This window comes from Glycine max, chromosome 10 (assembly GCF_000004515.6).
Source record: "Glycine max cultivar Williams 82 chromosome 10, Glycine_max_v4.0, whole genome shotgun sequence".
NCBI classification, from domain to species: domain Eukaryota; kingdom Viridiplantae; phylum Streptophyta; class Magnoliopsida; order Fabales; family Fabaceae; genus Glycine; species Glycine max.
This window is the reverse complement of record NC_038246.2, coordinates 47,280,657-47,306,224: the sequence shown is the minus strand read 5'-3', so window position 1 is coordinate 47,306,224 and position 25,568 is coordinate 47,280,657. Positions and strand designations below refer to the sequence as shown.

At 32.6% G+C, this 25,568-nt stretch overlaps 5 protein-coding genes across 9 annotated transcripts; 2 read left to right on the top strand and 3 right to left on the bottom strand.

Annotated features, from left to right (window-relative positions):
• The first annotated feature begins 2,417 nt into the window (after window positions 1-2,417).
• LOC100810001 (dymeclin) lies at window positions 2,418-9,080 on the top strand. Its single transcript, XM_003536457.5, has 18 exons — window positions 2,418-2,895; window positions 3,224-3,460; window positions 3,819-3,882; window positions 3,987-4,116; window positions 4,208-4,352; window positions 4,534-4,773; window positions 4,857-4,941; window positions 5,620-5,722; window positions 5,953-6,078; window positions 6,162-6,275; window positions 6,427-6,545; window positions 6,657-6,741; window positions 6,830-6,922; window positions 7,045-7,134; window positions 7,755-7,874; window positions 7,977-8,068; window positions 8,364-8,421; window positions 8,810-9,080. Exons 1-18 carry the CDS (start codon window positions 2,706-2,708, stop codon window positions 8,885-8,887), a joined length of 2,169 nt encoding a protein of 722 aa, XP_003536505.1. The 5' UTR covers window positions 2,418-2,705; the 3' UTR covers window positions 8,888-9,080.
• A 1,116-nt stretch (window positions 9,081-10,196) lies between these two features.
• LOC100306375 (chlorophyll A-B binding protein) lies at window positions 10,197-11,616 on the bottom strand. The gene is made up of 3 exons (NM_001250913.2): window positions 11,342-11,616; window positions 11,107-11,193; window positions 10,197-10,665 (listed from the first exon to the last, which is right to left on the bottom strand). Exons 1-3 carry the CDS (start codon window positions 11,483-11,485, stop codon window positions 10,321-10,323), a joined length of 576 nt encoding a protein of 191 aa, NP_001237842.2. The 5' UTR covers window positions 11,486-11,616; the 3' UTR covers window positions 10,197-10,320.
• A 2,701-nt stretch (window positions 11,617-14,317) lies between these two features.
• Window positions 14,318-18,029, bottom strand: LOC100811411 (auxin-induced protein PCNT115-like). The gene is made up of 7 exons (NM_001255549.2): window positions 17,812-18,029; window positions 16,456-16,626; window positions 15,775-15,984; window positions 15,492-15,664; window positions 15,212-15,308; window positions 14,919-15,072; window positions 14,318-14,595 (listed from the first exon to the last, which is right to left on the bottom strand). The coding sequence occupies exons 1-7, from the start codon at window positions 17,866-17,868 to the stop codon at window positions 14,411-14,413; spliced, it is 1,047 nt and encodes a 348-aa protein (NP_001242478.2). The 5' UTR covers window positions 17,869-18,029; the 3' UTR covers window positions 14,318-14,410.
• A 1,250-nt stretch (window positions 18,030-19,279) lies between these two features.
• Window positions 19,280-22,581, bottom strand: LOC100810870 (auxin-induced protein PCNT115-like). 5 transcript variants are annotated; one of them, XM_006588422.3, is made up of 7 exons: window positions 22,429-22,581; window positions 21,256-21,426; window positions 20,840-21,043; window positions 20,562-20,734; window positions 20,282-20,393; window positions 19,941-20,094; window positions 19,280-19,603 (listed from the first exon to the last, which is right to left on the bottom strand). In XM_006588422.3, exons 1-7 carry the CDS (start codon window positions 22,483-22,485, stop codon window positions 19,425-19,427), a joined length of 1,050 nt encoding a protein of 349 aa, XP_006588485.1. In that variant the 5' UTR covers window positions 22,486-22,581; the 3' UTR covers window positions 19,280-19,424.
• Window positions 22,582-23,125: 544 nt separating this feature from the next.
• Window positions 23,126-25,351, top strand: LOC100306668 (uncharacterized). The gene is given in 4 exon segments (NM_001251524.2): window positions 23,126-23,507; window positions 24,502-24,688; window positions 24,828-24,935; window positions 25,178-25,351. Coding segments are annotated over 4 exon segments (633 nt in total). The 5' UTR covers window positions 23,126-23,303; the 3' UTR covers window positions 25,312-25,351.
• The last annotated feature ends 217 nt before the right edge of the window (window positions 25,352-25,568 follow it).

Sequence of the window (25,568 nt, the reverse complement as noted above, 5' to 3'; positions counted from 1 at the left end):
AGTTTATATTGGTTCACCCTTTCTGTAAAAAATAAATAAATATTGGTTCACGATTTCCATATTAATTTATCCATTGCAGCTTTTCTCGTAAGGACTTAGTCTTGGAAAACAAAAATATGAGGGAAGAGACAATGAAAATTAGCAATTGGATTCACTAACAATTTTCTCCAAAACCTGTCTATTTAGGAAACAAAGGCTAGCTAGTCCCAGAAGTTTCAAAATATATAGAAAGGTCAAGTATCTCTTATTATTAAATTGAAGTAGTTCTCCATACAAAAAATCCCGCCTTTTGTTGCATGTTAATTTCACGTAATTATCTCCAATGTCCCACTTAATCTATCCAAAATGCATGCAAAAAAAAAACTTAATTATATAATCTCATGCTTCCTATCCCAATCACGCGTGCATAATAATTGAAGATTACAAGAAGATTTTTAGACCTCATACATTAAAGAGATAATGCACGCGTTTTTAATGCAAGTCCGAATGTCTTCTTTAATTAATACTTCATTTGACATACAAATAGTTATAGCTTATGCTTGATAATTAGAAAACAATATTCTGTTCATGAGGCAAATGAGACACGTCAAATGATAAAAGATGAATTATTCATACTAAATTATGATTGGAGTTTAAATTTAGGAGCATAAATTATGAAGAATTATTCATGCTAAAATACAATTTATGTTTTTTTTAATATACTTATCTATTATTTATAGTAATTGCAATTTAAATTAAGGAGATTTTATTTTATTTTATTTATTTTCAAACCGCAATACAATTGGCAACTTACGAAATTATATTAAGAATAACTTCATACAAATTTATTTATTTAACCATCAATGCATCATACAGTTCATCCAACTAGTTAAAAACAAAATGTTGAACTTATATGAACTGCGATTATTTTTTATTTTTCTGAAGCACATTTTTCTGACTGTCGTATGCATATGGTGCTCTTAGTGTACATACATGCAAGCTTCATATTTTTTAAAGGAAAAACTAAAAAGCTTACATAATGTATTAAATGTGATAATCATAACATTAATGGTAAAATTTAAAATATGAGATAGTTATCTAATTTTTATTGATCTTAAAGATTAAATTATTTAATTTCATTTTCACTTGGAGTCAATTAGCTATAGACAAATCCTTATATTGTTAGTCACTTATTCTCATTATACATGACCAAATACATGCGACAACATGACGAATTAAAGTAAGTATTATCAAAAGAAACTTTAATAATAAATTTTTTCATTAAAGAATAATGTTTTTATTTACCAAACCTAAGATATGAATAGGATACATTCCCATACCGATGTGCTAGATTAAGTAAGAATTGCTTATTTTTCTTTTAAATATTTTTTAAGTTTAAATATATTTTTAATACTTTAAATTTGAATCATTTTCTTTTGCATCCTTTAAATTTAGAATTGTTTTTTAGTCTTTAAAATTCAAAAAATATTTTTTCAGTCTTTCTATACCATACAAACTAAATATGAAATAAAATATTTACAATTTGTAATAATTTTTTAGTGTCAAAATTTAATTTTCTATTTTATATTTTAAAGTATACTTTTAATGGCTAAAATTATCATAATCAAGTAAAAAAACTCATTAACTGCTTTAAAAATTGTTCTAAATTTTCTTATTTATTTAATTTTGACGGTTTAAAATTGTAAAAAATCATATCTTAAAATATAAAATAGAAAATCAAATTTTAATTGTCAAGAATAACAAAAATTGTGAATATTTTATTTCCATTTGACTTAAAAAAAAGTCTTTTATAGATTTTAAAAACTAAAAGAAAAACTTTAAGTTTAGAGGACTAAATATATATATATATATATATATATATATATATATATATATATATATATATTTAAGTTTATTTTTTTATATGTATGTTATTCCATGATTTTAGGAGTATCCATATTTTAGAGCATTTGATCATAATTTAAAAAAAAATGTTTTTCCTATAACTATTCCACTAACATGTTTGGCAATTGGCACACAATCAAGCAGAGCCGCATAGGATTATAGTCAAGCATTTGGTCGAATGCACATTGCATCATGAAAACCATCTGCTTAATGTTTTGTTTTCCATTACGTTAGGTTTTATTATTCGATCTACTCCGTGGTTTATTTAATTGTAAGGTAGATCTTTCACATTTTCACATCAAACGTAAATCTTCATACTAATTTTTGTTTCGACAAAATGGGAAAGAAATTTTGAATACGATATTTTATTATTAATATTTTAGTGTTATTATCCACTTTATTAATGAAATGAAAAAAAAGAAGAAAAAATAATTATTTGACGAAATTGTTTTTTTTTTTTTGACGAAATTGTAATGCATCCTGTTTGGGTTGCCACAATTACAAGTGCGATTTCGCCAAATAAGAAAAGGTAAAACGCGTAAACATCCAAACAAGTCCTTTACTTCTCTGCTAAACCTTCGCTTCGAGTTCGAAGCTCTTTGTCGTCGTTGTTATTGCCGTTCTTCTCCCTCTACACTCTCTTCCCGAGCTCGCGAGATTTTAAAAACCCATTTCCGTTTTCGCCTTCGGATCAAACCCTTTTGGTCTCACCGCGAGTTTTTGCGCAATGCCGTTACCCTGAATCTAACACCGAATTAGATTTGACACACTATCTATCTACGACCACATCGCCAGAAAAAAAAAAACCCTTACTTCTTCGAATGGGGTCGGCGCCGTCAACGCCGCGCAGGGGTGGCGCATTCTCGCCGGAGGCGGCGGAGTATCTGATCGGAACTTTCGTCGGCGACACGCCCTTCCCCCTCTCATCGGAGTTCTGGCAGAAATTGCTGGAGCTCCCTCTCAATGTTCAATGGCCCACTCAGCGTGTTCAACAAGCTTGCGAGCTATTAGGTTAGTCATATTCTCATTAGAGGCTTCAATTCTTCGATTCTTGGCATATAGTATTGGTTAATAGCTTAGAATGCTGGAGTATGATTTTCCTATCTCGAAATTATGATAATTTCAAGGACTTCTGAATTGTGATTATGTATTCTATAAAATTTGGGTTTCTATTTGAAGTAATTCTGAATGATTTATAGTTTAACTCTCTTTGAATTTATTGGTTATGTTATGATATGTTAATTGATGTATTGACTGTTAAGAAGAGTACATTTGTTTCTCGTGGCAAGATCTTACTTGAAATTTTTTCTCTGTTTTTTCCCTCCTAATTGTTTTGCAGCCAAAAACAATTGTCACACCAGGCATCTTGCGAAGATTTTGTTCCATCTAGCGTGCTGCTTGCAAGAGTCCATGTCTTCTTCTGGTGCATCGCCCTTGGTCTATGAAAAGGCTTTTAATGCAGTGTATATCAGTTCGATATTTTTAAAGCACTTGATTGAGAGCGACCAAGGTGAGAATATCCAGTTATACCCGTCTCTTGAAGATAATGAGGATGTGCAGAAGGATGTTTTAAGAGGTATGTATGACTCTCGTTGTTTCAGATTTAGAATTAAAAGCTGCAAATGTACACACGTCTAGATTTTATTGAACTCTGTTGCATGTATGACTTTGGGCGGGTTTTAGCATAAGATTCGTGTGAAGGCTGAAACTTAATTTTGATTCCTACTGAGTGAGAAATGCTGGTTCCGATGTCATCTTATTATGTTTGATGTGACTTAAACATGGTTTTTGTCATTTGTTTGAATTGGAACTTCCTTACTTTTCTTGGGTTTCACATGAATTATGTCATTTTACCCTTTCAAGTCTCTTTGGTTTTTATAAATGTATTTCCCGTATTATTCAAATCTCTTAATTTTTTTTAAATTTTTATACAGATCAAACCATTGAAAATCTTGTTATGCGTAATGTGCTGAGCTTTATAGCATCAGTAGAAGTGAGGTATATCATGACTCATGAGTAATTTGACCTGCTAATTCTTGTTGAGTTATTGAGCAATCTATTTTGTCCTGACAAGTGACAATTTATTATTATCATTATTATAGTCCCGACACATTTCTCCTACATCTAGAGCTGCTTAATTTCATGATTATTGCAATGTCAACTCAACTTCTCTGTGGGCCATCTCCTGGACCAAATGATGTGAACCCCTTTCTCGATGCAGCAATGGATCAGGTTAGAACTTGAAATTTGAGCATCAAACCTTGGTTGTTGAGTTATTGTGTATTAGCAGATAGTAAACAGCTGTGTATTGTTATTTTTGCAGGACAGCTCTCTGGTTGGTGCAGTTGTTCGCAGATTGCTTCTAAATTTCATGGTCCGTTCTAATGTTCCATCTAATAGGGCTACTTATTCCATCTTGTATGATGGAAATCAGAGTAGTGTGCTACAGAGAGTTGGTTCTGCAGCTGGTATGATTACTGTAGATACTTTTTTTTTGGTAATATTTATGGATTCTTTGAAGTCAAATATCCATTTTGGATGATATTATCATAATTGTCTTATTGCTCGAAGATTCTCCTGTAAAGGTTGGAAAGTGGAAACTTACTCATATGTGCTTCTTTTTTTGGCTTTTTTATTTTTGCCTTGCAGCAAATATTGTTTTATTTCCATTTAGTTATCTGGTCAGTTCGGGTGGTGAAGAATCAAAAAGTCCTATTGCAGATATCAGTATTCATGTGCTTCTTGTTCTCGTTCATTATCATAAATGTCTTGTGAGTGAGGACTACGCGAATCACAAATCTTCCACATCAGATTCTTTACTCAAAGAAAATCCTCACTTTTCTGACAATCCTTACTGCAAGGCCTTAGAGCATGCAATTGATTGTGAATGTAATATATTTTTCATATCTATGCATGTTATTTTAATTGATTGAGAAGGCTAGCAAATTTTTTTATCAGACCTTTAAATGCAGTGGATCGTGTAGATATTGAGGGCAATGCACATAGTGCTCCACACATAAAGCTTCCCTTTGCTTCATTGTTTGATACACTTGGCATGTGAGTTTCTTGCTCCTGTAGTTTTTGACAATTAACTTACTACATCCAACTCATGCTTACCTATGGTTCTAATTGAGTCCATCTCTGCAAAATACAATAATACAATTTGCATGCTTGTAATTGTTTATTATCATGATGACAAGTCGAAAGCTTCGGTTTCTCAAATGTCACATGATCAGAATGCATGCCTAGTTGCCCATCTATCTTTTTATGACATTTAGAAAACTTGTTTCTTACACTCTGTTTACCAATTGATTCTTACATCAAGAAAGGGAGGGAAAAAGTAAAAGAAGAAATACGAATTTTCTCCCTATGCCCCTGCCCCCTTTTTCATGTTTGGTCTTCAGTTAGTTAGTTACAGATTTCATTGTCTTTCATGGTTCAGGCATATAATTGTTATTTGCAACTTTGTATCCCTATTACCTCAATGTCATTGTTTGAGGCTCTAGTATGTTGTGGTCCATCAGTTTCAGTTTTCTAACAAGTAGTTTCCTTCACTCTCCCTGCTTCTAGATATAGCAAGATTTGTCGGATTTCTTGTCACTATGGACATTTTATTAATGTACAGTGTGTGTTTGTGTATAGTGTCATACATTCATAGTAGTTGCAATTCATAATTTTGGATTTTGCACATTTGTTAGTTTTTGAAAAAACTTTGCAACATTTATTCCTCTACAGATGCTTAGCTGATGAGGCAGCTGTTCTACTGCTTTACTCATTGTTGCAAGGGAATTCTGCCTTTCTGGAGTATGTATTAGTGCGGACAGATCTGGATACATTGGTATGAGGCAGCAAACTTAAGTTTCTCCTATTAAAAACGTGGGAATAGATTAATTACTTTTATATAAGTCAAGTAGAATTTTAGATTAAGTTATGTTGAGGATTTTATTTATTACTTTGTAAAACTTGTATTTACTTGATTGTCATGTGATATATGTAACTACCTGCTGATGTAGAATGATGGACAATTAAGCCTTATTCTGATACCTACATATCTTATGAAATTAACAGTTAATGCCAATTCTGGAAGCTCTATACAATGCTCCAAGTAGGACAGCTAATCAAATTTACATGTTGCTAATTATACTTCTCATACTCAGTCAAGATTCTTCTTTTAATGCAAGCATTCATAAGCTGGTAAGAGTTGTCTTTTGGCAATATATTTTGCTGTGAAAATCCAAGGATTGTGCTAAATGCTAATGTGGTATGTGAATGGACAGATATTGACTGGTGTTCCATGGTACAAAGAACGCCTTCTCCATCAGACTTCTCTTGGTTCCCTCATGGTCGTAATTCTTATCAGAACTGTACAGTATAATTTGTCAAAACTACGGGTATAAATCTTAAACTGAGATGGACTATTAATTTAATCTCATGTATCTAAAATTAGCCTTTCCGCTGACTGATTATTTAATTCATACATTACATATATTGTATGGAAAAAATACGTAATATAAATTTCTGTTATGTATTGAATTATGATAGGATGTCTATCTCCAAACAACATGCCTGGCAACCTTGGCAAACGTGGCACCTCATGTTCATCGTTTGAGTGCATATGCATCTCAGAGATTAGTCAGCCTTTTTGATATGCTTTCACGCAAGTATGTCACTCTTTTGTTTGTCTTCATAATGTTCTATTCCATTTCTTTATGTCTTAGAACATTGTAATCACCGGTTAAAAATCTGGCCACCATATATTTGCTTCTTATTAGGTATATCAAATTAGCTGAACGCAGAGATAATAAGCTCCATACTGCAAAAGGCGACTCTGAAGGAAACAACCTTGTAGAAGATATGGTATACACTGTCGTGGTGCTTTTGTGGTTTTATTGATTACAAACTTAGACTATTCCTTTTTTCTAAATTATAGACTCTTTTGGTGCAGTCAACTGAATTGCACATTTATACTGACTTCTTGAGGCTTGTACTAGAAATAATAAATGCAATCCTGACTTATGCACTACCTCGGAATCCCGAGGTAAATGATCTTGATTGACTGAGAAGATTTATCATGCCTATTTTTATCTAGTTTGCTGTAATAGAAATTTACATTACAACCTTTTGCATCTATCTTACTGATTTCTTGTGTGACTGGGGCAGGTAGTGTATGCAATAATGCACAGGCAGGAAGTCTTTCAGCCATTCAAGAATCATCCACGCTTCAATGAACTGATTGATAACATTTATACTGTATGTGTCATATATATTTTTTAGGTTTAAATGCAATTTTGATTCCCTTATTTTAAAATAGAGACATTTAGTCCTCATATTTTAATATCTATAATTTTAGTCCCTCTATTTTAAAATAGATACATTTAATTCTCTAGTTTTGTAAAACCCGCAATTTTGGTCCTTCTTCAAATTCGAAAATTGTTGATCGATAAGAAATTAAATTAACTTAACGTGACCCAAATTTAGTGACATAACACACGATTATTTATTTAATCTACGTCATAGTCTACGTTAATCTCTTAACCGTCACGCTTTTAAGTTTGACAGAATAATCAAAGTCATGGATTTTACAAACGGGGGGACTAAATGTCTCTATTTTAAAATAAGGGGACTAAAAATGCAGATTTAAAAAAATAAGAGGATTAAATATCTCTATTTTAAAATAGGGAGACCAAAATTGCATTTAAGCCTATATTTTATTTAAATGAAAGTACCAAAATATGCTGACCCTTTGAAAATCTTGTAACTTTTAAAGGAGTCAGTTTTGTGCTATCTTTAGTCACATTAATGAAGCTTGTCTTTGTATAAAAATCATGTTTCTCAAGTGTGTGCAAAATGTATCTATTAAATATTTACAGGTATTAGATTTTTTCAATAGTCGTATGGATGCTCAAAGAGAGGATGGTGACTGGTCAGTCCACGAAGTGCTACAAGTCATAATTGTCAATTGTCGTTCTTGGAGGGGTGATGGAATGAAGGTAAGATGGAAATATATTTTTTGATTTGTGGTTTGCTTCCAGTGTGGAATACCATTAGGTGGATTTTGTCTTGTTTCTATGAGGCTGTATCTTGTTTGTCAGATGTTTACTCAACTGCGCTTCACATATGAACAAGAGAGTCATCCAGAGGAGTTTTTTATCCCATATGTCTGGCAGCTAGTGCTATCCCGTTGGTATGATTCCTGGAGCTTTTCTATTCACATTGTCTTAAGGCTACATATAATTATTTTACTCTTACATTTTGAATTGTGTTGGCCTTATTTCATTTCATTATGCTTGTAATTTGCATGTGCTTGCTCGATTAGTACCAACCTTGATAATCATTATGTATTGAGACTTGAGAAACGCTAGCTCAAGGAATTCATTGTAGTATCTATCTTATTTTTTATTTTAACTTTTGTAAATTGTTTTCTATCCATTTTTTTCCCATTGTGCATGTCACTAATGCAAAAATTGTGTCACCTTCAGTGGATTCTCATTCAACACAGGAGCCATAAATTTGTTTCCAGTTGATCTACAAACAGAAGTATGTATCTGAACCTCTCTGTTTCTTTTTTGTTGATTTTTTTTCCCGTAGGTGATAACCTTTCTACCTTTTGTTTATTATTATTATTATTTTTATGATGGATAATTGCCTTCCATCATTATTATTCTTATATCTGATTTATGTAATGCACAATTGAAGACACATTTATTTATTTTCTAAGAAACCAATGTTTTGTCCACTTGACAAAATCAAACCATCCCCATTGTATTTGATGTATAAAACAAGTAATTAAAGGGGAAGATTTGGTTCCCACTTTCCAACGTGTAGCGCTGTCCTGTGTAGTGTTAGGTCAAACATCAATGCATTTGTATTGGATATGAGACTCTGATTTCTTCTGTTCTGGTCATTTACTTGTAATGGTTTGCAGAGACTTGAAAATGGGGTGGTGGGAACCACACTCCAAAATGGTGATTTTGACAAGCCTGAGTATCAGCTTGATCCATAACAGGGGAAAGACAATATAGTTCTATCGGTGAATATTTGTACATATGCAATAGATACGGTTTCTGGGGGGAAAAAAAACAAACTGCTAAGATGTGTATTGTTCTCATTCTTTTCTGTTCATAAATTTGAGTGTAGAGGTTCATTCCCGCAGATGAAAATCTGATATCCGTGTAATCGATAAAGGGTGACACTAATTATCCATGTCATATCATAAGTTTTTGGAGCTGTGGAACTGGAAATTCCTTCAGTTTCCCTAAATATTTTAGTTACAATTGTGAAGTTACCTTCATAATTATCTGCTAGAGCCAATTACCTTTTCATGGCTAAGGTGATACCGTATTGGTCCCGGAACGCATTGATTTGAATCCTCATCCTCGTAAATTAAAATATTTTATATTGTATCTGACATGGTATATTAGTTTATTTTATTTTTTATTTTTCATATATACATATCCCAAAAATAATTCTTAAAATTAAAGAGAAACCAATGTTATTAATTTTTTAATTACACAAATTGAAATGCTTCAAGGTTTGGAGAAGGTGTCGTAAAATGTCCTAACTTTAGTATTCAAAATGGGTATCTTTGTTAACATGACAAGGAATGACTATTTTTTCAGTAGAAAAAAAGGAATGACACTATTATAGATATTGCGTTTATATAATGAAATTATACAACTTGTATAGTTTTTTTTTAATCTCTATTCATCATATCACTCATTTTATTTTATATTTTTGTTACTTCTTTTCACATCCCTCTTATTTATATAAAAAAACCAAATACCGTCATATTAAGGAAAGTTCACTTTTTTTTAAATATACTATTCATACTTCCTTTTACAACATTTTATATACTATTTTTTTATCATTTCTATCACATAAATCATGTTCACTTTTTGTTTCTATTTTTCAGTTCAAACTGCAAATGATAATAAACAAGAAAGATTACAAAACAAGAACAAGAATCATCAGTCCAGTAAAAAAAAAGAAAAAAGCAAAACAAGAATCACTAGTAATAATTCTACAATTTGACTTTTCTCCGTATATTTCAAGTTTAATTTTAGACGAATTTAGAAAGCGGCGTCTATATATATAGGCAACCTCGCTTAGTAGAAGAAACTTTGTTTGATTTTTTGAAACAGTTGTTGTTATCGTAGTGATTACAGGTTCCTACACAAGGAAACAACAATTCAATGCCAAGAAGTTTGGTTATGATTAATGATACAATTTTATATGAAGATGGTGTAGAAGATAAAGATTACTAGTTGAATTTCTTTTATTAACAAAAATTAATAAAATACTAATGATTAATATTTTTTGATAAAAAAAAATGATAATTTTATATGCTGATTAAATAAAGGCACCAAGTACAAAAAGAGATTGGTCTTTCTAACCACGAATGACTTAAGACCATTTTGGTGTGCATTCATGACTGAATTACACCAAGGTACCACCCTTAACATACTCAGTAAAAGCCAGAGCAACCAAACCCAACATAGCAAATCTCCCATTCCACAGTTCTGCATCTGAGGACATGAACCCTTTGGACTTAGACTCCACGCTGATCCCTTGGAAGAGTGGAATCAAGGAAGCAAGGGTAAGGACCACACTTGTTCCCAAGAACCATGGGATACCACCATTGGATATTTGTTCAAACACACCTTGCCCTTTGGCTACTTCCACTGCCATTGCACCCACAAACCCAATCATGGCCAACCTTCCATTGATCCTCTCAGGTGCTGGCCCACTGAACGCCAACACATCAGAAAACTTGGTGCTCACCTGCCATTAACCATCATGTCAATAGAGGCTTGTCAAAATTGACATTTACATAATTGCTTATATGATAGAAGAAATTATTATATGGTTTAGCACCACCAACGGTCTTAAACTTACTTCATTAGTCTCTAAGTATTTATTGAGTTTATCAATTTATAAGAAAAGGTTAATACAACTTAACTATGTTTTGTGTCATGTGGAGATTCATAGAGATAATGAGAGTCTGAGACCATGTAATAATTTCTCCTTTAATATAGTTATATTGGTGCTTTCTTTAGGCTTTAGTTAATTGCCAACTTAAATTAATTAATGACACACATGAAGAATGTGAAATTTGATTTCCGCAATCATTAGCACAAAAATCTAACCATAGAGTATTTGTTTAAAGCTCAAATCAGGAAGAACAAAGGTTATATTTTGTCTAACATTCAACACTAGGCTCACCTTTGGTGAAGGAGTAGAGACTGGCTGTGGTTTGGGTTCTGCTGGTGGTGGTGTAACTGGGGTCGCAGGCTGACTTGGTTGCTCTTCCTGCATATAAAAAAAAAGAAAACAATGGTTACATATGACAGTTCCAAAATGCCTGAGGGAACATAACAAATAATATTTCAACATGTAACAAAAACACTATATATGTATACTACGAGATCTGAAAATTGTGTTGTGATCAACTACGTACCTCAGCCATGGACCTAACTCTCAGGCCAACATTCCTTCTCATGTGATAAGCAGGAACACCAAAATGGTTCTCCCTAGACCCGCTGGAAATGCGGATCATAGGGTTTGCAAGGATTGATTGCATAGCATAAGATGAGGCAGCCATAGATGAATAGAATTTTAGTGGCACAATTCCAAAATGCACACGATATGTAGCAGATATGTTTCTAAGGTTAGACACTTATGCTTGCTACCTAACTACTGTGTATCTCACTTAGATGCTTCACAAACCTTGATGTGGTAGCTTAATGGAGAAGGTTGCTTATATAGAACTAGAGGGCAAGGATACTGGTGGATATTTTGGTTCCACGCCATGCGTATAGGTCCTAAAGGTCATTGGTTCACGTGGGTTCACTTGTCCACACATGGTGAAAGTAGGAGACGTGGCTTCCATGAGGACCAAGGGAACCCTTCGGTGAATCTGAGGTTTTAAAATGGTTAGAGACTTTAATTTTTGTTACTGCTTCTTAGATTGGTAAGGACTAGAACATTCTATGGATATCTTCTAGATAATTTATTGGTGGCTCTGCGTCATCCTTATTAATTGATGATAATTAACCAAGATGCTAAAACTGCCTTTAAAACAATGTTACTAATGTTGCTCTAACCAAAATGCTTTCTATTCTATGCAAACCGTGTTTAGCCAGGAAGGCAAGCGTAATTCATTGAACGCTTCATGCAGTTAAGATGACATGCCTTCTAAGAATTTGATTGGACCTAAGACTTCAAATTGTGGATGAAGTATACAAAAATAATTTTTAGACAGCGCTAGCTGTGTCAAAACTATGACAAGTAAAATGTAATAAAAAGAGAGATAAATAGAAAGAAATGAAGAGTGTTGATTAGGCGTTTGAAAATTAGAGGTGTACTAAAAATTGTTGGCATACAAGTGGTTTGACAGTAGTTGGGTCTTTATTCAAAACTCTAATTTTGATCCTAACTTGAAAATGCTGCAATTGAAGATTGTTTTTATCTCTAGATTGATTGGGTCGAAATGAGATTAATTGGGTGTGATGCCAATTTGAAGTTTGAGATAAAAATATTTTGTAAAAATTAGGAACACTTATTTGTTCAAAAAAGATTCCGTAGAAATATTTAACAACATTTAAAAAAAAAAAGTAAAATAGTAGGGATGTCATGTTGTCAGAAAACCAAACCGAAGATAAAATATTTTTTATTTATTAAAATATTAAATATAACTTTGACAATAAAATAAAAAATAAACATATTAAAAAGTATTTGAATAATTAAAATTTTAAAACAATAAACTATTTGCAGAAGTTACACAATTAAAGGATAAATAAGTAAAAAAAATAAATCAAATAAGAGATAAAGATGTCTAACAAAAGAAGATACATCCTTTATCATTTTTTATAGATTATAGATTAAAAGAATTCGGCATCATAAATAATGATCATGGTAATAGTTGATGAATGATTTAGTCTTAGAAAAAGTAAAATTTATAAGAATAGAAAGAGTTTTTTTTTTATTATTATCAAGACGTAGGGGTTGCAAATTAATCCCAAAATAGAAAAAAAATTCAGCTGCAAAATAAGTAAATAAATATTAATTTAGAAATAGCTTATTAAAGGAAAGGATTTTTTAAAACTTTTTCTTGTGCATAATTATTAATTTGTTATTAGACTTTTTCTCATTATATTAATTGTTTAGTTCCAAAAGAAAAAACAGAGAATATGGATGATAATAGTGTAAAATAGATCCCTTTTTGAATGCTAGTTAAAAATAATATTTAAAAGAGTTTTGTTAATAAGTCTCTCTTTTTTAACATAAGCTAATAAGTCTCTTAACATCATATTATTTACAAAAAAATTTATCAAATACTTTTACTGCAAAAAATATTTTTTTACATTATTTTATTTTATATAATAAATATATTTTTAATAAATACTTTTAGCTTCTGAATTATTTGGTTGATTAAAAATAGTCAAATGTAAATTACTAATCGGTGCCAAAAGAGCATTGCATATGGAAATAAAAAGTATAAAAGATATTACAAAAATATATAATATAAAAAAGTTATAAAAGTCATTTAATATTTATTTTTAAAATAATTTAATAAAATATATTTAGACTATATTCGGTAAGACATTTTAGGTAATTTTTAGTTTTTTCGACAAGTTGAAAATCTCATTTAATCATCCGGTAAATAGTCTTTTTTTATAGCTTCTTAATAGTTTTTAATATTTTTTGAAACATTACTTGAATTAGTATTTTTTAAAATACTAATTTCTAACTTTTTTTATTTTTTTATTTTTATCTTTAATATATTTATCAAATTTTCTGTTTATTCTTTTTAGATAAATTATGGTTTTATCATTTTTTTAATATTTTATACTTTTCAATTAATTCAACGATTGATTTTATCAAGCTCTATGTTAATTTTTCTACTTTCAGTTTTCAATTAACTTCTCAATTTTCATATAGTTAATCTTCCGTTTAATTTATACAGTCACATGCTAATTTGCCCGGCCCGCAATCATTGTTCATTGTAATTGTTATTGATACAGAAATTATGGCCCATTATAAAACCATTGTAATAATCAGTTTATACAGTTAGAAAAATATCAAAATTCCACAGGTAGTAAAAAAACATATCATTGAACATCAGAGTGACCGTTAAGAATAACTTCGGCGAATTTTGAAATATCAAACAACATTATTTTTTGCTTAACTAAAAGCATAGTGTCACTGTCAGTTAAGTTGTAAAATTAATTACTGCTTTGCCTTTTGCCAGCACATAGCAAATCCTAGAAGATAAGCTTGAAAGGGCTATCCTTCCCCATAACATGGAATTATGAAAATATATCTGATATAAGTCCAGCATAAAAAATAAACCAGCATAAATAACATAGTTTAAGGGGAAGAAAAGTGTGTGAGTTTTTTTTTTTTTTTTAATTTCCATTTCACAGCCACTATCTTGGGGAGAATCCCAGTGGTTATTTTATTGTGATAAGCATAATGAGTGAATACAAATACAGCATTATTTCATTACAAACTTGCACGGTTCTTATCAACTCAATTGCTTTGGTGGTGTAGTTGCAAACTTCCAAGTATAGTTGCTTAACATCCCATACTCTCGTGTCCCAGCAACTTCATAAACAGGAACTGCTTCAGAAAGTTCCCTCAAATCTTCTTCTGTAAGCTTCACAGTCAGAGATCCAATGTTGTTTTCAAAGTTCTTCAGTTTAGTAGTCCCTATGGTATCATAGAAAAGCACGATAAAAGCATTTGGTCATTAGCATTAATTGATAAATGGGTTAGAATAATTACTTATGGACAAGATCTAGGTACTATGAATGAACAAGTGCTCATTATGCCACATATAGATAGAAAATTGATTTATGAAAGTTGTGAAGAAAAGAGTTTTAATTTTATGTCATGTTTTTTCTTCTCCATGGGGTAGTAATTTTTTAAGAGAAATCCAGAAAAATAAATTGGCATAATTTGTTAAGCACGTGACAAGGGAAACTCATCAAATATGTTGAACATGAAAGTCTCCCTAAATGTAAAGACACTACCAGGTATAGGGATTATGTCATTTCCCTGATGGAGAAGCCATGCTAAGGCTAATTGTGAAGGAGTGCAGGCATGCTTAGAAGCCAAGTCATCAAGTCGTTTATAGAAAAGCTTGTTCTTCTCCAAATTTTCTCCCGTGAACCTGGGATGCATACTCTGTCACAGAAACAACAAGAAAATTCAATAGACAACCACTGCAGAAATAGAACTAACAGTGTGATATGTATGACCTATATTGGTGTTATTTAGACCATCATAATCTGGAAGAGCTACAAGTTGACACTAGCTGCATTACCAGCAAGCTCTGACTAGGCAAAGTCTCTACCACTGCCTTTCCTGCAAAAAAGCCACGACCAAGAGGACTATATGCCACTATTCCAATCCCAAGTTGTCTACAATTACAAAATGCTTCATAGTTAGACATATACAGCAACAATTTTCTTTCAGATGTTTTGTAGATAATTTAAGTTAGAAGCATAACTGAGAGTTAATATATCAAATTAAAACTCAAGTGCAAATGTACAATTGTGTTATTGACAATATATGCACTAGAGTTAATATTTCTATTTAAACACCTGCAGAGTGGAATTATTTCTTCTTCAATGTCACGAGTCCATAAGGAATACTCCATTTGCAAAGCAGTAATAGGATGAACAGCATGTGCTCTCCTTATAGTGTCAGCATTAGCCTCTGACAACCCAATATATTTTATCTTTCCTTCATTTACAAGCTGTTTGAGCTCTCCCATCTTTCATGCATTGATCAATATTAAACAACTTAATCATCAAGAATTTATAAGTGCTGGAAATTGGAATGTTATATGCATAACTAACGAGAGGAAAAGCATTAAAAGCTTACAGTGTCTTCAATTGGCACTGAAGTGTCAACACGATGTTGATAGTATAAATCAATATGGTCCACATCAAGCCGTTTAAGACTAGCTTCACAGCACTGTCGCACATATTCAGGGGTACCTTTTACCCCAAAATCCAACCCATCTGGACCTGATACCGTAACACCAAATTTTGTAGCCAACTGGACTTTTTCTCGGGGAAGTTGTTTCAAAGCCTGATGAGTGATGTCAGCAGAAAAGACATTTTTAATTATAATATGTTGGTAAGAATACTCCACCGCCTTAGATGTGTATCACCTAGGAAGTTTATGATATATGAAATTTGCCTATAACGTGTGGTATGAAGTGAGTTGAAGTACATAGTGTTTTTGAATATCTTCCTCTCCTTTCTTGCTTTCATGTGTGTAAGTTTAGTTTATTCTTATTGTGTCCCACTGATGATATCATAATAGACTTAAATTTTCCACAAGTTTTGTTACTCTCCGACTATGTGATTGTCTGAGCAAACTTATCATGTTAACACATGCCCTTTACCTCATCTAGGTAGAGATCTATTTGTGAATGCACTGTTAACAAATGACTAATCAAGTTATTACAATTTGAAACTAATACAATATGATTATGTGCTTTTAACACCTAGAATTAAAATAAAATAAAAAAGACTAATTAGTTGGATAATATGTTACCTTACCAACCATGATTTCATTATCATGATTTTGTCCGTAAAGATCTGATGTATCAAAGAAGGTAACACCCTTATTGAACACTTCCTTAATGATTGAACATCCTTCTTCATGCGAGAGGGGGGCATTATAAATTCCAGATAGTCCTCCACATCCAAAGCCCAACCTAGAAACCTGCATTCAACAATTGAATATACACAGCAGGTTCTTCTCTTATCACAAATATTGAATCAAAGACTAGGTCAACTAACAGGTGAGAAAGAGGATCTGAAATGTTAATGTATTATATAACTCTCTTGTATGTAGTAAAGAGATTACTCTTGTACATACTCTGAATTTCTAACTAACTTATACTCTACAACTAACATAGTAACATTGTACTACTCCTTTAATATCTGAATCTAAAATTATCCAAATAAGTAAAGTCATTCAACATTACCACTGTCATCCGCTTAAAAAGTAAAAGTTACTCGTCCTACAAGTATATGCCCAGTAAGATTCCACCAAATAGAAGATTCCTAGGGATGGAGAGGAAATTGGGAGAACAAAGTCCTATTATGATTTATGAGTGATGAAAAGTATATCTGAAGGATTCTTTATCCAAAAGCTTCTGTTACCTGTGATGAAGAGTCCTATTAAGGTTTGTACTTTGGAAGATAATCTATACTTACGGGCAAGGTTTTCAAAAACGGTTCATAACTACAATTTTGACCACAACATCAAGGTCTTTGGACTCTCCATGACCATATTGCAACTGCAATTGCAGTTGCATCAACCGCATTTCTCTGTAATTTTTCACAATGTCAAAGATTGGAATGAAATCGCAACCGTGACTACAATTAAAAACATTGCTTATGGGGATACCAACTGAATTTCAATGAAGAAGCAGGACAAATTACCATAAATGTCAAAACTGGAAGCGTCTGTTAATGAAATGAACACCCCCCAAACAAAAAAGAAAAGAAAACATATATGGTGCTACAGGTTAGTAAAAGCAGATTTATTTATAACATTAGTATACATATGCAGCAGCAGAGGATATTTGAGCATTCATTTATATTATATTTTCACAATTCATATGTAATGTAAGCATTAGAATCATGTCATTTTTTTGCATATAATAATTCCTTGAGTTGATGATCATGAAAACGGTATCCTTTCCTTCAATCAAGTGATCAACTGCAGAGATTGGCAAAAACAAGCATGTGATCACAATTGAAGGTACTAAAAAATGGTTGAATGTGTTGTTCCTCTTAATGCTGAATTAATTCAGTTCATTGTAAACAACTACTATCGGTAATGAACAGTAAACAACACTGGGGATCACTTTGGTTTGATGGTAAAAGCAGCAAGTTTTACCTCTAAGCCTTGGTTACCCAGTTTAACTCTTGGGACTTGCATATGTGCCTTCTCCATTTTTCAACGCCTTGAGATGCAAAGTTGAAGACTCTGAAACAGAAAAGTGCTCAACAAAATAAGAAATAGGCCAAAACGTTGAAAACTTAAAAAGTTCCCCTTGGTAAAGTGGTTCACTCTGTCCACACCACACTACCAACCGAAAAGGCGAAAACTTCTTTTGCTTTTAAAAATTCTTTCTCTCTATTTTAAGGGCAAATTAATACAGATCATTACACTTCTTCATGGTCTTAATCATGTCGCCAGATTTTTTTAATTTAAAAATTAATAAAACTCAATTATCTATAGCACGATAATAGATTATAAGTGGTAACGGTGGTTCAGTATTTGAATTCAAATCTAAATCTGTACATGAAATAAATCGGAAAAATATTGCATTATTATTCATTATGAGGCTATTTCGTATCAATATTATCATAAAATAAAAAACAATTATAATTTTAAATACGTAATGATACCAGACCATACACTTATTTCTTTTTATTAAGTGATAAGATTAACAAAAAAAAATAGCGTTAAAATCATGTAATGTGAATTAACTTTTAATTGATGTTATTCATGAGAGGTGGTAGGATTTTAAGATATGCTTCTTTATCTTTTAAAATAATGGAAAGCCAAAAATAATAACTGGAAATAAAAGCAAATTGGGCATTTTTATTTTATTTTATTCTTTTAAATGTAGATTTATTTTTGAAAGAAAAAAAAAGCATTACCAAATTGAAGAGGACCACACAGGGTGCCGTCGTAGAGAAAAAAAAAAAACAAGAGAAAGGAAGAAATTCCCCAGCGAAAGAATCCAGAGTCTTTGCATTGTATTCTTGTAATTATCATTTGCCAAGAAGTTTTGTAATTTTCATTTTCAAAATTCTCAAAAAGAACTCGTCATATATTCTGGCTAGCATGTCGGGGTGGTTTTGTTGATTTAACTGATATTGTCACTTGGTTTCAAGGTCTGGTCCAGTTTTTGTGCCTTCTGATTTTGATTTGTAGCATTCGGATTGGTCTGCTGCTGGGTAGATACATATTGGATGCATGTGGATAATTATTACACATGATATGTATATGGTGTCTGTCTAGTAGGTTGGAGTAGTTGTTTTTACAAGGCTATTTGTGGATTGGTATAAATTATTAAGGGTAAAAATGAAAAAAAAAAAAAAAAAAACTACTAGCTTATTGTGACTAGTAATCCCTTGTCACATGGTCTTGATAAGCTACTAACTTATCTATTAATATTATCAAACAATTTCACTAAATCAACTATAAACTTTTTAGTTTTTCAGCTGTTAACTTATAGCTTATAAATTTTAGTTAACTTATCAGTTAGTTTTCCTAATTATATATACCTGTTAACTTTACCATCATTATCTTGGAGAGGTTCCCAGATGATACATTATAGAGATAAGCATAATGGTTTAATACAAACACAATTCTTATTCACAACAGAGTAGCACGATTCCTTTCACCAATTATCAACAATACACTGAAAAATCTACTCACTCATTTTCGTGAATGGATTGTGAGGGAAGAAAAAGTCGTGTTTATCTTCTCTAACACAATTACTTTGATGGGGTGGTAGCAAACTTCCAAGTATATTGCGATAAAGAACCAAGGCCTGGTGCTTCCCCAGCAACTTCATAAACAGGAACTGCATCAGAAATTTCACTCAACTCTGCATTTGTAAGTTTCACAGCCACAGATCCAACGTTGTTTTCAAGGTTCTTGATTTTAGTAGTCCCTATAGAATCAAAGAAATATATGATTAAGCTTATAACAACTACTTATGCAATCTTACTTATGGACAAAAGTTTTCGAATCAACAAATGCACAATATGCACAGATAATAGATCGATAAAGCAAGTTACAATATCATCCTTTTTCCTTCTTTATCAAGTTGTATTTAGGAGAGAAATAAGTAAAATGCAGTAAAATAAATTGGCAGAATTTGTTAAACATACATATGATTAAGGAAGTTCAAGAATTAACAGTGGATGTGGAACTGTAGAAGCATATAGTAAGCAACTCATCACATATGTTAAACTATGTAGTCTTCTTAAATGTAATAAAGACACTACCAGGGATAGGGACTATGTCATTTCCCTGATGGAGAAACCATGCTAAGGCTAACTGAGAAGGAGTGCATGAATGTTTAGAAGCCAAATCAGCAATTCGATTATAGAAAAGCTTGTTCTTTTCCAAATTTTCTCCACTGAACCTGGCATCTTCAGCCTGTATCAGAAACATCAAAATTCAATAGACAATCCCTGCAGGAATAGATTAGTCCTATCCAACACAATCATATGATCCTACAAATGGTTTGAAATTTGAACCAGTCAATTTTATTTTGACAAGTTATAGGAAAAGGCTACAAATTCATGCAAACCTGAAATTGGTTTACTAGTCACTAGCTACATACCAGTGCGCTCTGACTAGGCAAAGTCTCTACCGCTGCCTTCCCTGCGAAAAAGCCATGACCAAGAGGGCTATATGCCACTATTCCAATCCCAAGTTCCCTGCAAGCACATGTTCTATGCTAGACAATTAATAATTTCATTCAGATATTTTGCAGATAATCAATCTATTTAAATGCATGTCTAAAAGAGTTAGAAAACATCTTAGACAAGAATATCAAACTCCAGTATAACTGTAACAAGTGACAATATCAACAGTAGAGGTAGTTATTCTACTTAAATTACCTGCATAGTGGAATAATCTCTTCTTCAATGTCACGGGTCCATAAAGAATATTCCATTTGCAAAGCAGAAATAGGATGAACAGCATGTGCTCTCTTTATAGTGTCAGGACTAGCTTGAGACAAGCCAATATACTTTATCTTTCCTTCGTTTACCAGCTTTTTGAGCTCCCCCATCTTCCTTACAAAGACCAATTTTAAAGCATATAATCATCTAGAATTTAGAACTGTTAGAAGGGAATGCATAACTAACAAGAGAGACAAAAAGCATTCAAAGCTTACGGTGTCTTCAATTGGCACTGAAGTGTCAACTCGATGTTGATAGTATAGGTCAATGTACTCAACATCAAGGCGCTTAAGACTAGCTTCACAGCACTGCCGCACATATTCAGGAGTACCTTTTACCCCAGCAAACACCCCATCAGATCTAACAAGACCAAATTTTGTAGCCAACTGGACTTTTTCCCGAGGAAGTTCTTTTAAAGCCTGAAGACAGAAGCAAAGAAATCAATAAGCACGTTAAATGCAAACTTGTATTATGCCATATAATGAAATTTGGGACATTAAATTCTAAATAGTGTGGTCTCTTTCTGAATTAGTTGTTGACCATCATATAAACTACAGCTGATATAAAATGATAATATATTATTGGCTCTTAGAATCAATTAAAAAAAGCAATTAGTTGGATAATATGTTACCTTTCCAATCATAATTTCATTATCATGATTAAGTCCATAAAAATCTGATGTGTCAAAGAAGGTAACACCCATATTGAATGCTTCTTTAATAATTGAACATCCAGCTTCGTGCGAGAGGGGAGCATTATAAAGTCCAGATAGTCCTACACATCCAAAGCCCAACCTTGATATCTGCACTCCAGAAGAGAATAATTACAGGAAGTTATTTATTTCATCACGAAGACTTAATCGGCTAAAAGAGAGAACTGAAGAGAGGAAGATAGGGAGAAGGTGGGAAAGAGGAACAAAAAAATTGATGTATGGAAGTCTTTTTGGTATATCATACAGTATAGCAGATAATCTCTCCTCTTACCATGTTTTGGTTCCATAGCAATAAGCAAGACTTCAAAGTTCAGAGAATAATCACATACATATTCTAACATAACCAATCATGAAAAATAAACAACAGTGTATGACAAATTTGATTGAAACATTCAGTTCTGCTGGCCAAATATATATGCTCAAATTAACAACTGACACTACTCCTGTTATTACCTTTGAATATTATCTAAATTTCTAATTATAAGCCCAGTCATTCATGTGGCTCAAAATCAACACTATTTTTTTTTAATTTTATCTGGTGCTTAAAACAAAAGCCAATTTCAATAATAAAAGCTATTTATTATGTATGTATCAGGATAAGAGCCACCAAATTGAAGATGCCAGGGTGGGGAAATAATCACAGGCAAATTGTGGGGTAGAAAAGGTCCTATTATGAATGATGAAAAGTGTGTATTTGAATGATCCTTTGTCCGCAAATAGTCTTATGAGTTATGACACTAATAGTGATGTATAATAATCGAGAATGAAGAAGAGACAAGAGCGTTGACTTAAATTACCTATTTACCAACCACAATATTAGAAATTTAGAACCAATTGTAAGTGCAAGATTTTATTCTCATAGCTGGGATGATCATGGTAACAGACAGTGACTCTTCATTCAAACTAAGTTGTCAACTGCAGAGATTGATTACAATTAAGAAGCATAAAATGACAGTTGGGAACGGTTTAATTAATCTCTTCTTAGTCAATAAAACTAACCAGTTAAAAACAAGGATAAAAAAAAAAACACAACTGCGGTTCATGTATAGAGAGATACTATAGTGTTGGTGAAAAAAGCAATAAGGTTACTACCTCTAAGCCTTGACTTCCAAGCTTAACTCTCGGGACATGCAGCTGCAACTTCTCCATTTTCAACGCTAGCTGTTGAGCTTTGATGTTTTTCTCAATGAGAAGGGAAGGAACACCTTCGTATTAAAAAGACCAACTTGTTATTTGAAAATTGTACCGACAAATTATATTGGTTCGAGCACTCAATTCAATTTGTCACTTAGTTTCAAATTGAAATATGGATAAAATATGTTTTTTTTTTTTTTAACAATGTTTGTTAGTTTATAACAAATAATCAATATAAAAAATAATCATCACATATTTGAATTTATTTAAATTCAAAATTATGTTTAAAAAAAAACTATATATTTCAATTATGTGAAAACGAAAAATATATTAAAAAAATTAGGAACAAATGTTGAATATTTACTTATTTATTTGTGAAGACAAAAATCATATTTTTTTTAAAAAAAACTAAATATTTCATGACTAGATTTCCTTATTCTGAGTTTTAAATTTTTAACTAAATTATTTTCTTAATTTTATTGTATGATTTAATACATTTTTAAATTTGATTTAAATTATGGAATTTTGTGTTTCAGCCTCTGACATAAGCACCTAATCCGTTCTCTGATTGGCTGGTGCACGTCTACGTTTGACACGTCAGCTCTACTAAAAACGGCGGCTCCATCAAAAGGTGCCGTTTTGCAGCGCTGCACTCGCAGAAGAAGCGAGAGAGAGAGAAGAAAGAATCAAGCTTAGTCAAAGTGTCTGTGACTGTCACACACAGTCTTTAAGATCTGGAAGCGCTTCTCACTTGCCCACAACAACAATTCCTCTCAATTTCAAAATTTTCAGCTTCAAAATAATAAAACCCTAAGAGAGGGGTTGCAAGCAAAATGAGAAGCGCAAAGATGTGGACGGTTTTGATGTGTCTGATGGTGAGCTTCTTCGCTCGCATTGAATCGCTGTCTGTGACGGTGAACGACGTCGAGTGCGTCTACGAGTACGTGCTTTACGAGGGCGACACCGTTTCGGGGAACTTTGTTGTCGTCGACCATGATATTTTCTGGAACTCCGATCACCCCGGCATTGATTTCACGGTCAGTGCAATCTCTATCACTTTTCTCATCTAATCATTTGCCCTAATCACTTGCTAATTGACTCAATTATCAATTTACTTTGGGGTTTTCGATTTTTTTGTCCAGGGTTTATAATAGTTGACATTTTTTTTTTTATTTTCTAGAGGGATTTTTTATGTTTATTACGAAGATCAATTATTATTATGATGATCCATGTATGTACATAATTACGAATCCTAGTTTATTCTGCGTGTTTGCTGGGGATATAGGGTAAACTTAGATGCAGATTCACCCGTGTTTAGGTATTATTCTCCAATCAGAATTGGAGTTTCACTGTGTTAAGTCGCATGATAAAGGTTTCAGTTAATGATTAACATAGATTACCGTGGGGAAACAATTCTGACTGGAGAACAGCAGTATTGCACCAAAATCGCCGATGGAAATTCATCTTAGTTTTGTTTGGGAGATATAAGCCCCTAATTGCTTTTTGCTTTAGAAAATCAATTTTCAAATTTTCAAATAAAAATCACACATTTCAATAGAAATTTATGACTGAGATTAATTGAGACATGATCATTAACTTGGAATCTGGAAAACATTCTCCATTCCCTTTTTGAAGTATTTGCGGTGAAGTTGGGTTGCAATTGAATGGCAGAAAGTGGTGACATGGGGGGCTTAAAGGATATGATGCATTTTACCAATGGATGGCATTTATTTAATGTTCAAGTATTGTACATTTTTGTTTACTGTGGAGTGCATCTTGGGACCTTGAGTCCTTTGGAGGTTTGACTATATCAATATAAGTTGTTGAAGACTCTTGTTGGTTGGTAACCTCTGCATGAAGGGCCATTTTGTGCTAGCCTCTATCGTGGGAAGCACATTGGCAGCCATCTTTGGTTGCTGATTGTATGATTTAATTGTGGCTTAGCGGTAGTTTGTCAGATGACCTGCCCAAAATTGTAAATAGTTTGAAACTCTAGCTTTCCAGATATCCTAATTTTTCAGTTATCTGTAGGTGACATCTGCTGCGGGGAATACTGTCCACAATATCAAGGGAACCTCTGGTGACAAGTTCAGTTTTAAAGCCCCAACACATGGAATGTATAAATTTTGTTTTCATAACCCTTACTCAACACCTGAGACTGTTTCTTTCTACATTCATGTTGGTCACATCCCCTCTGAGCATGATCTTGCCAAAGATGGTAAGTTCTGTGTAAGAAGCTTTTCATAGTAGATTCTACTATCCTAGTTCATGACATTTATGAAGAATGGTCCAAGTGTTCCTTTTTCATTTCTATTTTTTGGTTTTCAAGGCTCCCCTTTAACTTTGATGGTTTGCAGAGCATTTGGACCCAATTAATGTTAAGATTGCTGAGCTCAGAGAGGCACTAGAATCTGTTACAGCTGAACAAAAGTACTTGAAAGCTCGTGATGCGAGACATCGCCATAGTGAGTGGTTTTCTTTTTTCTTCAACCAGTTTGTTCGTACAGCGTATTGTTGGCTTAGAACACTCTAATTTTGGGGTTGATAAACTGTTCGGTGACATGATATCTGTTGATTATACACATCATTTATATCTGATGCTTGTATATACTACATCTTGTCACTTGTACTGTTTCCATGAGTAAATAAGTACTTGGGAATATATGTTATCCTCTTCTGTGTTCTTATAACTCAACTCTGTTTGTAGCGAATGAGAGCACAAGGAAGCGTGTTGTATTCTACACTGTGGGAGAGTACCTTCTCTTGGCTGCTGTTAGTGCACTGCAAGTCATATACATCAGGCGCCTCTTCAGCAAGTCAGTGGCCTACAATCGTGTTTGAGTCCCCTTCATGATTAACGTTATGGTTTCCTTCATTAGCAACAGGATTAGGTTTATTACATATGCGTTCTCTATTCAACAGTACGATTACAATCCCTTGGTGAACACTTTTTTTCTTTTCAAGAGAGACTCCACTTGTATGTTGATACCCAACAAGATATTTAAATTCCTTACAACTTGAATTTCAATGGATTCACAGAAATCAAACCGTGTGGGAATCAATGCTAAGTTTGTAAAATGGTAGTCTGAGTTCTTAAA